The 14967-nt window shown below is 64.3% G+C and overlaps 6 protein-coding genes across 6 annotated transcripts; 3 read left to right on the top strand and 3 right to left on the bottom strand.

Moving 5' to 3' along the window:
- Positions 1-1170: 1170 nt before the first annotated feature.
- On the top strand, positions 1171-1854 carry EMIHUDRAFT_210687 (hypothetical protein; the record flags this gene model as incomplete). Its single annotated transcript, XM_005768701.1, has 1 exon — positions 1171-1854. The coding sequence occupies one exon, from the start codon at positions 1171-1173 to the stop codon at positions 1852-1854; it is 684 nt and encodes a 227-aa protein (XP_005768758.1).
- A 120-nt stretch (positions 1855-1974) lies between these two features.
- On the bottom strand, positions 1975-2515 carry EMIHUDRAFT_210686 (hypothetical protein; the record flags this gene model as incomplete). Its single annotated transcript, XM_005768700.1, has 2 exons — positions 1975-2394; positions 2507-2515. The coding sequence occupies 2 exons, from the start codon at positions 2513-2515 to the stop codon at positions 1975-1977; spliced, it is 429 nt and encodes a 142-aa protein (XP_005768757.1).
- A 368-nt stretch (positions 2516-2883) lies between these two features.
- Positions 2884-3378, top strand: EMIHUDRAFT_45995 (hypothetical protein; the record flags this gene model as incomplete). The annotated part of the gene is made up of 1 exon (XM_005768699.1): positions 2884-3378. A coding segment is annotated over one exon (495 nt), but the record flags the coding sequence as incomplete, so codon positions are not given.
- Positions 3379-4712: 1334 nt separating this feature from the next.
- On the bottom strand, positions 4713-6004 carry EMIHUDRAFT_210684 (hypothetical protein; the record flags this gene model as incomplete). Its single annotated transcript, XM_005768698.1, has 4 exons — positions 4713-4972; positions 5034-5169; positions 5359-5498; positions 5680-6004. The coding sequence occupies 4 exons, from the start codon at positions 6002-6004 to the stop codon at positions 4713-4715; spliced, it is 861 nt and encodes a 286-aa protein (XP_005768755.1).
- Positions 6005-9243: 3239 nt separating this feature from the next.
- Positions 9244-10191, top strand: EMIHUDRAFT_210682 (hypothetical protein; the record flags this gene model as incomplete). Its single annotated transcript, XM_005768697.1, has 2 exons — positions 9244-9441; positions 9781-10191. The coding sequence occupies 2 exons, from the start codon at positions 9244-9246 to the stop codon at positions 10189-10191; spliced, it is 609 nt and encodes a 202-aa protein (XP_005768754.1).
- A 465-nt stretch (positions 10192-10656) lies between these two features.
- EMIHUDRAFT_102918 (hypothetical protein) lies at positions 10657-12331 on the bottom strand (the record flags this gene model as incomplete). Its single annotated transcript, XM_005768696.1, has 3 exons — positions 10657-10735; positions 11172-11177; positions 11904-12331. The coding sequence occupies 3 exons, from the start codon at positions 12329-12331 to the stop codon at positions 10657-10659; spliced, it is 513 nt and encodes a 170-aa protein (XP_005768753.1).
- Positions 12332-14967: the final 2636 nt, after the last annotated feature.

The following is a 14967-nucleotide window of genomic DNA, read 5'->3' as shown; positions in this document are numbered from 1 at the left end:
GGTGGAAAAGTGTTGGGAAGGGGCAGAGGTGGTGGAGGTGGCGGAGCAAAGCACTCTGGTTGAGAGGTCGAGGTGAGGCCGCGCCACACTCCGGGGGGGCACCCCGCCCCTCCTCCCTCTCAGATCTCCCCCCTCCTCACCGCGGTGCGAGTCCATGTTTGTGATCCGGAGCAGGACACCGCGGTAGTCGTCCGCGACGACGACCTGCACCACGCGCGAGGGCGGAGGGAGTGAGGTCGCGGCGCGCGCACAGCGGCGCGAGGCCGGCGAGCTGACCGCGGTCGGCGCGTAGACGCGCGACTCCATCATCTCCTCCAGCTCGCCTGCATGCGCCAGACAAGCGACCGCGTGTGGGACACGGGTGTCTGCCTGCCTCTCCACGCGGGCAGCAGCCGTCGGTTGGGCGAGAGGCGCGCCGATGTTCCAGCAGAGGCGCGAGTCGCCCAGGTTGGCCTGCGGCGCGGAACATCCGGTGTGTGAGCATCGCCTGATGCGTGTTGGGTGCGCATGCAACACTCGCAGCCAACCTGCTCGCCGCCGACCGCATGGCTGACTGTGGCGGCCTCTTCGACGGGGTCGACCTTATCGAGCTGACTCATGTCCTGCTCGTTGTAGCGCGATGCCATCAGAGCCATGACTGCCCCGCGCCTTTCGTTCGCAGGGTTGCGTATCTGGTGCGGCGGGAGTGGCGGTACGACTGTACATGATAGTCGCGGAGCGACGCGCGGGTGCGGGCTAAACTGCACGGCTGAAGCACAGGGCTGCGGCAAAGCGGGAGCGAGAAGGGAGTGGCGAGCGGCGAGTGGCCGTGCGGCAGGGCGCGCCCTGCAGGCTCTGCCGAGCGGGAAAGAAGCGCCGTGTTTCCGGGGGTGCTTGCACACGCCGAATGTGGTTTTAAAGAACTCGCTGTGGGAAAAAGAAAAGAAAGCAAACACGGTGCCGCGCAGTCGGGCCCTTGTCGAGCCGTGAGGGAGGCTCGCCATCAGCGAGCAGGCGTCGCTCCTCCGCGGCGCCGGGAAGTCGGCGTCGCCAGACACATCGTCTTTCGCCGCACGCTGGTCGGTCGGTGACTGGGCGTGCTCGCTGCTGCTTCTGGCCCTCGCGCTGTGGGCCGACTCGTGGCCACCCTTCGAGAGGGACGTGCGGCCGCAGTTGAACGACCCGTCCATCATGTATCCACACACGCCGCCGCTCGCGCAGCAGGTGCCCTCCTGGCTCCTCTGGCGGCTCTCGGTTGCACTTCCTCTGCTGCTGCTGCTGCCGCTCGCCGCGCTGCGACCGCGCGGCGTCCCCGCGACCCGGCTGCTCAATGAGCTGTGGCTGGGCCTCGTCACTTCGATCGCCACCGCCTTCCTCTTCACCTGCGTGGTGAAGGTCCACGTCGGCCGCCTCAGGCCCGACTTTCTCTCGCGGTGCATGCCCGTGGACGGCAGCTGCACCGGCGATGCGGCCGCAGTCACAGAGGGCCGCAAGTCCTTCCCGTCGGGGCACAGCACCCTCGTCTGGGCGGGGCTCGGCCTCGTTTCCATCGCCTACGCCGCGCGCCTCGCCGACCTCTCGACGCCACGGCTCGGTAGCCTCTTCAAGGTCGTGGTCGCTGCGGCTCCCGCGATGGTCGCGCTGGGCGTCGCTCTCAGCCGCGTAGCCGACTACTGGCACCACTGGCAGGACGTGCTGGTCGGCAGCCTGATTGGCTGCGTGGCGGCGTACGGCGCGTGGCGGCTGCGCTTCCCGTCGCCCGTCGCCGCGGTTCCGAGCGGCCGGTCGCGTCTGACGCCTCACGTCTGCGCCGAGGACCTCGAGCTGCTGGCGAAGGAGCACCGCTCGCCACCGTCGGAACGCGTCGAGGTGTGAAGATGTTTTGGAACGTTGTTGTCCGAGGTCTCCAATGAGGAATGTGTGGTCCTCTGCGCTCTGGGAACGGCACAGTCGCGTGCCGCCTTGGAGCACTTGGAGTGCAGTCAGTCGGCAACCTCACATCCAGGACGCGCGTTTTCTCTGCCTCACCAGGCGCCGGGCGCGCTCATCGAGTGACTGGCGGAGCGCCTCGGTCCCACCCGTGCAGAGCCCGCCGTATGGCATGGCCTCGTCCGAGAGGATGCCAGCGGGCGATCCGGACGCACTCATCCCGGCAGGGCGCGCAGCAGTCGCGAGCCCGAGGGTTGAGGCTGTCGGCTCGCTCATGAGATCGATCCCTGCGCCCGCAAAGGCGGCGCGCAGCTGAGGCGCCACATCGTGCGGGTCGAAGGGCGGGCTCAGGATGCGCTCCAGATTCTCGAGGAGCCGTGCAGAGCACGCTCCGTCCGGCAAGCCGGCGGTCGCGGCGCAGCGGTGGAGCAGGCCCGGGTCGCGCTGCAGTGCGGCGACCACCTCGCCGCGTGTTGGGAGCCGCCGCTGCCGCGACGAGGCGGGCGGGACGATGCCGCTCGTGCAGAAGGTTCTTTGTCGCAGCTTTTCTTTTTGTCAGGAGACGGAACACGGAGGAGCTGTATAGGTCACTAGAGACCCACACCATCGCTACATCACCACAGCCACCAAGTCGGATACAAGTCGATGACAATGTGCGCGGCAGGAGAAACCCAACAGCATGACAATGTGCGCGGCAGGACAAACCAAACATGAGACACGGTGGCACAAGGACGGTCAGGCTACGGTCAGGAAGTAGGTTTGAGTTCACACTCTCCAACTCTCCCCAATTGTCTCCGCAGTTCATGAATGAGGATGCGGCAGACAACAACAGCAGAGTGTGAATGGGCCACGGCCCATTTCCCCTTGAGCCGGTCGTCGAGGTCGATGGTGCCTGCTACTGCTGCTGCTGCTGCTGGTACTGCTACTGCTGCTGCTGCTCCGGAAGGAGAGAAGCAACGACGTGCTGCACAGAGCTTCCTGATCCTGCACAACGTTGCGAAGAGGAAGAACTTTGGCGACATTCTGCGTAGTGCTGCAGCGCTCGGCGTGTCGGAGGTTGCCGTCGTCGGCGCCGCAAAGCTGTCGTCGCACGGGGCGCAGGGCTGTGCTGGTCACCTCCGCTTCTCGCACTTCCACAAGCTGGACGACGCCGTCGCCTACCTGCGTGGCGTGCATGGCGCCGTCATCACCGGCATCGAGATCTCGCCGGAGTCGCGAAACGTCGCATCGCAGCCGTTCCGCGGTAGCCACGCCTTCATGCCAGGCAACGAGGGGCACGGGCTCACACCCGCGCAGCTGGCCGTCTGCGACGAACTGGTCTACATCCCTCAGCACTCGGCCGCCACCGCTTCGCTCAACGTCAACGCGGCGTGCGCCATCGTGCTGCACCACTTTGCCATGTGGGCGGCTCTTCCCGAGGCGGCCAGGGACGGGGCGTACAAGTACGTGACTGAGCCAGCGGCCTCATCGATCCCACGCTCGGGCGTGGGCCTGAAGCAAATGCGGACGCTCAACGCGGACGGGACCGTGGCGCCAAGGCGGCGCGCAGGCGCCGCAGGCGAGGCCGGCGGCAGCGGCGGGGAGGGCGAGGCTGGGGAGCTGGGGGAAGGGGAGGACTACAGTTGGGAGGGGATGGAGGCTTCGACGTAAGCTCACACTGTAGTAGTACACGTGTCATCGGACTGCAATTACCATACGTATCAACTCAATATCGTGGCTTTACACATACATTATACAGTCGCGAGAGTCGGTTAAGTATAAAATGGCCGTGTACACATGCATGCGGTTACTCACTTATGCACACACACTCAAAAAATAAATAAAGTTGCAACAAATCTCAACAAGTTTCTACCGCGTGGCCGTGCGCCCCCCCCCCCCTCCCCCAAGAGGGGCCGCACATTGTTTGCCGGTACCCCCCCTGCAAATTTAAAGTTATGGGGGACCCCCCCCCCAGAAGGAAGCAAAAGGTTTTTGTTGCTGGGGGGGGTGGGGACCCCCCCCCCAGCAGCAGCGTTTTGTTGTTGGGGGGGTCGGGACCCCCCCCCCCCCCCCCAGCAGCAGCGCTCTGCTGCTGGGGGGTGCTGGCATCTCTGTACAAGACAGCAGTTGTAAGTAAGTACGGTTAGCGTTCCAGTGGCGAGAATTTATGGTCGACAAAACCAGTGGTCTCACCGGCGTACCCTCCTACTGCCAGCCGGGCGCGGGGCACGCCAGTCTCTTTTCTTCTCCTCTCGTGCCTCGCGGCGCCTCTGCTTCAAGGAGGGAAGATATTGCTCTCGCAGCCCATACGGCGTGGCACAGCGGAGAGTACAGCGGGCTGTACAAGTTGCTCCATATCTTCGCATGCTCGTCGTTGGTGATATCCGCGCGAGGTCACACGCCACAGGCCAGCAATCACCCGAGTGAGTGGCTCACTATACGGCTTTTAGTGTGTGGTAGTACAAGATAGACTCAGCACTCACATGGTCACATCTTACAAACGCCAGCACTCGACACGACGAAGGTGTATTGGGCTCGAAGGCGCGGTGAACACAACCGACTGCCTCGAGCGTACCGCTAAAACAACACGAGCCGAGGTGGTCGGGACCCCCCCCCCCCAAACTCTAGCAGCAGGGATGACTTTAGATGTGCAGGGGGGGTAGCGAGAGCAATGTGCGCCCCCCCCCACCCCCCACCCCCACCGCCCACCTAGGGCATGACCTAGGGAACGCAAACGTTGTGACCATGGGGTTGTGTGACGCGTTTAATCTTTAAAGCCGTACGTGTGAAGGCAAAAAACTCAAAAGAGCTGAAACCATCACAAGTTAAAGCTCGTCGCGATCGTTGTGCGAGTGCATGGGAGTCTCGCCGAGGAGTCGTGGGTCGACGGGCTGCCTGGTGACGCGCCACGTGAGGGCGTACGCCACGAGGCAGCCGTCATCGAGGTGTTGCTGCTCCGTCGACGTGATGCACCACACCCAAAACAGTGGCTGCCCCCCGTCCATCCAAAATGATCCATCGGTGAGCACGCCACCGAGCCCGACTTGCAGGAGCATTGCGGGGTTGGTGCCGGCGAAAAAGTCGCCTATGGCAGACGTGCCAACAGAGGGTCTGCGCTCGCAGGGGCCGATTTTTTTAATCTCGACCTGACGCGCCCGTCTTCATGTGAGACTCGACTATCTCGGCCTCCGAATAGATTTCGCGGCCGCGTGCGTCGCTTCGGCGCGCGAGGTCTGAGACATGCGCCACCACGCCCCCCGGTCTCGTCAGGCTGGCGAGAACCTACGGGAATAGTACCAAGTGGCACTCGAGGGAGGAAGCCAGGGGTCGTCCACTGCATGAAAGCAACTCTCCAGCATGTAGTGGTCGACAAGCTTGGAGATGGCCTCGCCAAATCTAGATAAAAAGGCTAGTATTTGGTGTGTGCGAGGTGGGAAGGAGAGTGGGTTTGGGGTGCCTTTGCGGCGATACAAGCTTCTTCACGGCGATCGCCAGCTGCGAGATGAGTGCGGTCCCCGCCACGACGTCGCAGTACCGACCGACAGAGCTTGAGATCGCCGCCACCGCCTTGCCGCTCGCAAGCGCGTCCAGCACATCGTCGTCACTCATGCCTATCGGGGGGTGCATTGGCCATTCTCGCTCACGCTACCTGGGAGATGCATTGGCCATTGCTGCCCTCGTCCTGACAAGTTGTGCGAGTGTCGTCTCAGCAGAATCGTCTCTATACGATCAACTCTCTCTGTACGATCATCTTTCTCTGTACGATCATCGCTGTACAAGCGTGATGTGCACCGTCGGACAGGCCGAGCACGTCGACGCCTCGCAGTGTGATGGAGGGCGAGTCTGGTGCCACCATCTGCCTGCGTAAGCCTCGCTCCAGCGCGGCCAGGTCAATGTCGATCAGTTCGATGTGCGCGTAGATCCGCTGCAGCTGAGATAGCTCCACGTCATTCAAGTTGCCGGCACCGACCACGCAGAGGCGCCTCTGAGCACTCTGCGAATTCGAGCCAAGCTTCTCGAGGATCGCAGTAACACGCCTCCGGTGCGGCGTGAAGGCAATCCAGCTGTCTGCAGTGACGCGGTTGTTGTGGGTCTCTGTGGCGCTATAGGGAGCCATATTCTTCGCGGCGACCAGTGGCGCGGTGACGAAGAGTAAATGAGCGCACATTGGGCAAACCGCTACGGCTGCCGGGGGCGCTCAAACTCCGCCCGGTGCTTTCCTGGTTGCCCGCTCGCGATGGCGGGGCACAAAGAGGCGGAACTTGAGCACTGGATACAGTTGTAGGGTCGATTCCGCATGGTACGGGACCCCTCGATCGTCTCGCCCTCCCTCACTGGTGTGTTCATTGGGGTGGGGTCATAATAAACACGGGGTTCACAGCGACCCGGACCCAGAGATCACGCACACGAGAACGCACACGACAGTCGAGAACAGACATACAGAGAGGCAGAGAGTAAGCTAAAAGACGACATACACACCTCTCCACACTCTTCGTGCGAACGCCGAATTCTTTCTAGTGAGAGAGAGCTTTTAGAAAACCAACAAGAAATTGGAGGGACGTCCGCCGCAATTCGGACAATGCTCTTTCCCACGCCCGCCACATGACGCCCACCGCCGCCGCGTCGGTCGGCGCGCGCCGACGCCGACCATCACCACCGACCGACGGCTCGCGCGGCCGTGCGGTGAGCAAAAATTTTGGTCGCTGCGCGCCTGCCAGATGCTCTGCGACGTCTGGACGCTCGCCAGAAACGCCAGGAAGCTTGCCTTCCACCCCTGGGCCCGAGGGCGAACGGCATTGGTCGGCAGCCTCTGCGACGCTCCGATCGGCTCCTCGACCTCATCGCCTGCGACGAGCCAGCATGGCTCGTCGCTCGACGGCAGCCTGCTCAGTATGCTCTTGGCATTCTGTACAGCCTCGCCAGGCTCTCTGAGACGGCCTGCAGGGCCGGCGCGGACCGCCTCGGGCGCGATGGCCCTCCTCAGTACCTACCTCTTCGATGCCTGTCGGCTCTCCAATCTCGTCGCCGGCGGCAGGCCCGCATGGCGCGCTGCTCGATGGCAGCCTGCTCAGTACGCCTTGGACGGTGACCTCTGCCTCGCTGCTCTTACTGCAGCCGCCTCCGGGGCCGGCGCCGGCCGCCTCGCTTCGCCAGTGCTGTCTACGCCTGTGACACGCGTGTCGGCTCGCCGCCCGCGTCGCCCGCGGCGGGCCCGCATGGCTCGCCGCTCGTCGGGAGCGTTCCCAGCAGGCTGTGCAGGGCAGTCTGCCTCACTCAGGGCGCCGCCGCCGCTGCGCGGGGCCGCCACCGGCGCTGCTGCCGCGAACACTGCCGCCGTGTACGTCACCATCGCCTCTCTTCGTCGCCGATCTCGCCGACGCCGCTCGCCGCTCGCCGCCGCCCTGCCCTGCCCTGCCCTGCCCTCGCACAAACAAACACACACATACACATACACACACATACACACACACATACACACACACAACACACCCTGCCCCAACCTCGAGCGCCCCGCGCCTCCCGCCTCACGCCCTGCGCCTCACGCCGCGCGTCCCACGCACGCCCCGCGCCCCGCGCCCCCTCACCTCGCGCCTCACGCCTCCCTCCCCACCCTCTCAGGCATTTCTCCTCCCTGCTGCTCGCCGACTCCTCCTCCCCCCGCATGACCGACGACTACCCGACCTTCGGCGACTCCTCCCTCTTCGGCGCCAACGTCTACTACCGGGGGACCGTCGCCCTCGGGCGTACTGGAATGATCCCAGCGGCACACGTCTACGAGGGGGGGCTCCGAAAGGTCGGCATGCCTGGCATGTCGGGCGACTAGGCAGGTCATACGCTCACAAATCACTGCCCGCCAGCACAAGTTCGGTATCAGCAGTTGAGTCGCATCCAGTGGATCGGCAGAGTCAGGGCGGGTTCTGCACCCAGGACCTCGCCCGTTACCCGCGTCACCACTAGACGCTCATCTCATCCTGCTCAATGATACGCTGAACAGCAAACTGTCCACCCCGACCACAAACACAGTCCATCGGGCTGGTCCATGTGGTGGCGGCGCCTTGCGGTGTGCACGAGATGCGGATCCGCGTGGAGACTGCGCGCCGTCCACCAGCCGCTGAATGGCTGTACGGGCTGTTCGAGCCGACAGAACAACGACAACTGAATGCGGAAATGAATGCTCTCGGCGCCAATGCTCTGATCTGTGTAGCGCCTGCGCGTGCCGCCCTGCGCAGCGGCCCATGGGCCTTTGCGATCCACAGCGCTCCGGCCATGGCGATTGAATCATGGCGCGAGGCGCGCTGGCTCCATGGCAGCACGTTGAAGCAAAGCAGGTGGGGACGAGGACGCGCGTAAGGACGCGTCGCCATCTCTGCTGTGAATAGAGGGAGAGTGCTGCAGCGTTGGAACCGCAGCTCGGCGCCTCGCCCTCAGCAGAGCGGGCGAGAAAAGCTGAAGCTGTTCGCGCCACATCGAGGATGGCGCGGTTCACCCCCTTCACCGAAGCGATGGAGACGCGTTCCGCGTGCATGTCCCGTGTTACAAAGTTTGCGATGAGGAACCAAAACGATTTTCAGTGTACGTACGTGTATGTAGCTCTTACGCACATTCCCGGAGGAGGACTCTGAAAGAAAGAAAGAAAGAAAACAGACAACCCAAGGGAGGGATGGGGAGGACGGCACGCCGCCACCACACAGGAGGACTCTGCCGAAAGGGTTTGCACGGCGCGATTTCTATTTTTAGTGCAATACACCAACTACAAACTTATCATCAGGGGGACCATCTACCTCATCTATCCCCCCAAATCTGAAACGAACTGTTGGAAGGCATGCTCAATGGCGAGGGCTGAGGCCTACCCATCACCGCCGCCGCCACCGCCCTCACCACCCCCGCCCTCGTCGCCGCCGCCGCCGCCACTGCCCTCGCCACCGCTGCCCTCACCGCCGCCGCCGTCACCACCACCCTCGCCGCCCCCGTCCTTACCGCCGCCGCCACCGCCCTCACCACCCCCGCCCTCGTCGCCGCCGCCGCCGCCACTGCCCTCACCGCCCCTGCCCTCACCGCCCGGCTACGGGACCGGCCCCAGCTTCGGCTGAGGGCTAACAAGCTGCCGAGCCCAAATCACTGTGAGAGTCGGGATTTCTTGTTGGTTAAAAAAAATCTCTCTCTCCTCTCTCTCAAACACAAACAACAAAACAAACAAAGCACAAACACACAAACGAAACCAAGAGAAAAGGAACGCAGGCGCCGCGGTACGCCTCAAAATCCAGCCAGAAAAGCCGGCGTTACGCGATTGCTGCGCGACGCGCAGCATCGTGCGGGCCCCCGATTTTTTCCCACCACCGCCCAACCGACAGAACCATGGGCGCAGGCCCATCTCTGTCGGCGCTCGAGCTGGCCGTGGAGGCCAACGACTCGTACGCCCTCGACCAGCTGCTGGACGTGGTGACCTGCCCCCTCGACGGCGTCCTGCCCGACCAGCGCGACACGCTCCTCTCACTCTCCGCGCGGCGCGGCCACGCGAGCTGCGCTCATCTGCTGCTCTACCACGGAGCACGCGTGGATGGCCGCCTCGGCGAGGCGGGCCGTCGCGCCACGCCGCTCTATGTCGCTGCGCAGGAGGGCCACGAGGACCTCGTCGAGCTCCTCCTCCGGCACGGTGCGGAGATGTGCGCGCGGCCTTCGGACAGGATGCGCCCGCTGCACGCCGCCGCAAAGGCTGGCCACGAGCAGGTGGTGCGGCTGCTGCTCGACGCAGGCGCCGTCGTGGAGGCGCCGATGCGCGGCGGCGGGACGCCGCTGCAGCTCGCCGTCGCCTACGGGAGGCTGCCCGTCGTCCGGCTCCTCTGTGCGCGCGGCGCGCTGCGCTCGCACACTGCTCTTGGCAGCCTCGACGAGACGGCCACGGCGCTCAACCACCCCGACGTGGTCGTGTACCTGCGCGCGAGCGGCAGGTGGTCGCCGTTGGCGCACCTGGAGGCGCTGCTGCCGGGCGAGGCTAGAGAGCTGCTGCGCGCCGGCGCCAGCCTCGACACGGGCGTGCCATCCCCGCGCTGCCGGGCGCAAGCCGCGGCGGAGCGGCTGCCAGGCAGCGGGACGCTCCCGGCGAGGCTCGTGCTGCAGGCGGCGGAGCCGTGGTCGCCTCAGAACCACCACCTCTTCCCGGCGCGCGCTCGAGCGCGAGCACGGTTTTTGGCGAAGGTGGGCAACGTACTCGCGCAGCGGTACGCGCCGCTTTCACCCAGCGGGCTGGGTGATGTGTGGGTGACGGCGGTGATGCCGCTCGCCGTGCACCGACACAGCGTATGAAAGACACGGCTCGCATCAATGCGTCCGTGTTTGCCCTTGTGACGTCCATGTCCATGTCATGTTGAGAGAGACACACGTGAGAGACGACTGTCCTTGACACCTCATCGCTCTGCTTCGACTGCTTGTGTCCGCGCCTTTTTTTGTCATGTGTATCTGTATCTCGTGGTCGCGCTCTCTCTCGAGAGAGGCGCGCAGGCGGCGCGCCTCTCGGCCCCCCTGTGCCTTGCGTCGCCAAGGCTGTCTCGAACGCGGTCTCACAACTATACGGTGCACATGGGACATGGCGCGCTCGAGAGACTCCGGAGTGACTCTCGATCGACCTCTCTAGGAGATCTATAATTAAAATTCTTGCGCTCACTCTTTTACATACATACGATGAAACATAAACGACCCCTAACTTACCATATCTCTCCACCACTTTGTGTGTGAGGAGACGCTTACCTTACCTTACCTTATCTCTCTCCTCTAGAGGAAGTCGAGCGAGAGCTCGCCTCTCTCTCTCGTCGAGGTCGAGCTCGAGAGGAGCGCGCCAGAGGGTCGGCATCTAGCGGGAAGGGGGGGGGGGGGGGGCGGGAGGCCAAAAGCCCCTACAGACCCGACGCGAAGGCAGAGGCGGCACCAAACCCTCGCCCCGAGCTGCCTCGAGACGCCCGCGGGTGGGGATCGCACACTCGGTGCGCCTCGAGTCGTCTAGGATGCGGGGGACTCCCAGTTGACATCCTGCGCGAGGGCGGCGCGACCCGGTGGAAAAGGGCGGCAACCCGGTGGAAAAGGGCGGCGGGAAACGGCGGCGGCCGGCGGTGTGTGTGTGTGTGTGTGTGTTGGGGGGGAAGAAGGGGGGGGGGGCCGCAACCGGGGAAAAGGGTTTTTTTTTTTTTTTTTTTTTTGGGGGGGAAAAAAGGGGGGGGGCGGGACGGGGGGAAAGGGTGTTGCCGCCCCTGTGCTTGCGGCGATCGCGCGTTCTTCATGGGGCTGCCCACCGGCGCCTGCCGGAGGAGGGGTGGGGGAGGAGGGGGAGGGGGGGGGGGAAGATGTGGCGCGGGGGTGGACGGGCGACAGCAGCCTCGGTCCGAGATGCGCCTTGTCCGCCCGCGCTCGTTGGGCAGGCTTGCTCTTCATCTTGCGCGCAGGGCTCCTCGCGGCCCGCCCGGTGCGGCGTCGAGGCGAGCCGGTGCCGCCGGCGGACGTGCCGACAGTTCCGGCCATGCGCCCACCCGGCACTCGGGACCGAGGGAGCTGGCCAAGCAGGACCGCCCGCCCGTTCACTACCTCCCCTTGCGGCTCCACGAGTATGCCGACCGCGGCGCAGCACAGAGGCTGCATGGCCCGCGGCGAACGCCACGTGTAGCCGCAGCCGGAGCAGGATGGCGGCTGCTCGGCGTGGCACTCCGCACACGTCCAGCAGCCCTCAGCGGGGCAACGCCAAACCCACGCGCGCGTGTTCTCCTCGGCCGCCCGGGAGGCGGGCGCGGGAGCTATGACCCGATGGCAGTGGGTGCAGGGTGAGTCTAGGTAATCGTCGTTCCGTACGGCGCCATTGACCAGCAGGACGTCTAAGAGCTTGGCAAGCAGGTACGTCAACATCCAGGCGGTGGAGCCCGGCACGAGGGCCTCGTCCCTGAGGGGGGGCAAGAGGCGCGGAGGCTGCGAGGGCCGCCCTAGAGCTCCGCGCAGAGGTGGTGGAAGGGCAGGGAGGGAGAGAGGGCAGCCACCGGTGGAACGGCGACGCGTCGCGAGCCAAGCGTCCGGCCGCCCAGCGGAGCAGCAGGAAGCGGTTGGACGGCAGCCTGTGCTGGGCGTCCAGGGGCAACCAGCCGAAGACGCCGCGCACCGCCACAAAGGAGAGCATCCACGCCCAGATTTTGCCTGAGAAACCGACGCGGCTGAACCATGGCTGCGCCGATACGGTGGCCCAGACATTGACGTGTAGGGCCATGAGCATGCGGGGCTTGAGGCCCGTCAAGATTCGCCAGCGTCGATCCGCCTCCTCGCCGCGCCGGCCGAGCAGCTTGCCGCACTGGGCGGAGGTGCTGCTCACGTAGGGCACAAAGAGGCCGCGAAGCTCTTCGCGAGGCCAGAGAAGGAGCCACACCAGAAGCCACGGCAGGAGAGCGATCAGGGACCAAGGCAGCGCTGCCATTGCGCTGGCTGATTGTTTCTCTCCTTCTTGCGTGAAATCCGGCACGGTTTCACGCCTGCTCTGCTGAGGGGAGGGGCACGGCTCATAGCGGCGAGTCGAGGTCCTGCCTCTGGCCCCCGTATGTGATACTCCCCATGTGCAGCGAGATGTAACGAACGGACGTCGGCGCAACTTCTCGTTGGCAGGTGCGTCGCGAGTCGCGTTCGTCCCAGCTCTCTGCTCTGACAAAAACAAAATCTCTCTCTCTCTGCTCTGGGTTCTGATTTCAGTCGCCCCACCCTCCGCTCCCTTGCGACTCTGTGATTTGTTCGGTTGTTCCACCCTCAGAGGTGTGTCTTGCAGGCTGTTCTCCCGTCGTCATCCCTCCGCCTTTCATGTGCATGTTTGCTGCCTGCGTTGTGTCGTGTGTGCCTGTTTGTCCCGGGGAGGGGGCTAGGGGGCATCGCCTTCCTCCCCCACGCCACGCATGTCAGGCTCGGCCGCCGCGAGGTCTCGCGGCGGCTTGGCTGAGGGTCTCTCTCTCTTAGGTTCGCGTATGCCGCAAGAAGAGAGGTTCTCGAGGACGAGGTGGATATCCTTTTGGCCGCCGTTGTTTCTCAATGTATGTAGCTCTTACGAACATTCCCGAGGGTGAACTGCTGACAGGGTTTGCGATGAGAAGCGATCCGAACGTGGCTCGTGGCATTCGGGTGATTAGATCACTACCGCCGTAACGCAAGAGCACTGCGACGGATCGGGCTCATGCTAGGAGCGCTAGCATCCTAGCATCCATCCACCACGCGGCCCGATGTTCTGGCCCAGCGAGGCTGCTGCGGTGCTGCGGAGCACTCGCGGGCCGACTTTCTGGCCCAGCTTTCTCGTTGTTTCCGAGCGTGCCGCAGTTTCTTGATTCTTGTGGGCTTCGCCGCATCGAGAGCCGCGCGCCGGGGAAACCCGCTAGCGGGGCGCGAGAGCAGCGCGTCACGAAGCCAAGTTGTTTGGTATTGCTAAAAAATCTCTCTCTCTCTCGAAGCCACGGACAGCGCTCACCAAAAGGACGAGGCACGGTGGTGGTGGTGTTGTGGTTGTTTTGATCTGGTCACCGCTCGCAAGAGTTTTCTAAAATCTCCCCCCCCTACCGCTCGCCGGTCGTGCCTCGAACGTTCGGAGAATACACGGCCTGAAAAAGAAACCGCTGAGCGGCCCCATTAACGCCGGCCAGCCAGGATCCACCTCGAGAACCTCGAGAAGTTATGCCTCCCTCGAGGTGGACTTTGGCAAGACGGACCAAAGCCCAGACGTTTGGCTGGCGCAAGCCCTGCAGTGCGCGAGCCCGGCTGCGCACTCGGCGTCTCCTCTCGCCCCTCACCCCGCGCGCGGTTCCCATCCGCAGGGATCATATTCGACACGGACGAGCCGCCTTTCGAGCCGGCCGACCACTACCATTGCGGATGCGCCCATCATGGGCTGCTGGCATTTCTTCGGGCGAAAGACCCCCACGCGACGCGCCAGCAGCTGATCACGCGTGTGTGTCGGGCCTTCAGACACTTCAAGAATTACGGATCCCCCTTCCGGGGCTGCGGGATCCGGTGGTTTGCCCGCCGACTGGGCCCGCCCGAGACGTGCCTGGCACAGATCGTCGTCCGCTTAAACGACCGAGAGCCGAGCGCCAGACACATACCACTCCAGCGCGATTCGCGAGCTGACTGGGAGGTACACCCGTGCCGCGGCGCCGCACGCCTCGCCCTGCTCTTCTCTGATGGCACCCCTCCCCTTTTCAGGCGATGGTGGGCATGAAGCCCAGCATCGAGTATGAGGTTGGTGGGCGTGTTGAGCCACTCCCGGTGCCGGACAAGAAGTCCAAGCTGGTGCGCCTCCCGCGGGTCCACTGGACGGCGTTCATGGCGAAAATGGACGACGCGCTGACGGGCAAGAAAGGCGCCAGGGGCGCCAGGGGACCCGCCCCCATCACTTACCCTGCAGGGGTAACTAAGATAGAGGAGGCGCCGGGGCGCCGGTGGCTGGTCCAGTGGACCGAGAAACCTGCGAGGCGGCAGGCCAACAAGGGTCGTGCTGGGTATAGTCTGCGGTGCACGGAGCCGTCAGGGTTCGTGCACCGCAGCCGTGTGGATGTGGAGGTAGCGATAGGGATCGCACACTACTCCCGCACATTGTTCTAGACGCACTTGCAGCCCCCCCCAAAAGAAAACAGCATAACCATAAGCCATCCGGCTCGACGGCCGCGAGGTGGCATGAAGGTTGCAGCGAGAAGCGGCGAGAGACTGCGAAGAGAGATACGAAGAGGCAGACTCCCCAGGGTGGGCGACGGCTAGCGCATCACACACCTCTCCTTAAAATCCCTGTGTGGTGGCGGCGTGCCGTCCTCCCATCCCTCCCTTGGATTGTGTGTTTTCTTTCTTTCTTTCTTTCGTCGCGCGCGGACGCGGGAAAGCAGGACACGTCCATGGAACACTGTATCACTGTGATCACTGTCCGGCGTGCACCTTTGTGCGCCGCGGGCACGACCCCTCCTCCAGGCTCACCTCACCGACCTTCAACTTGCTCGGCGGTGGCGGCGAGGACGGGCTGGGCTGGAGGGGGGAAGGCGTGAGGTCCAGCCACCCTGCCACCGCCGTCGAAAACGGCGTCTTCTACTC

This window comes from Emiliania huxleyi (assembly GCF_000372725.1).
Source record: "Emiliania huxleyi CCMP1516 unplaced genomic scaffold EMIHUscaffold_45, whole genome shotgun sequence".
In the NCBI taxonomy this organism is placed as follows: Eukaryota; Haptophyta; order Isochrysidales; family Noelaerhabdaceae; genus Emiliania; species Emiliania huxleyi.
Note: the sequence above shows the minus strand (reverse complement) of the source record. Positions and strands in the feature narration are given on the sequence as shown.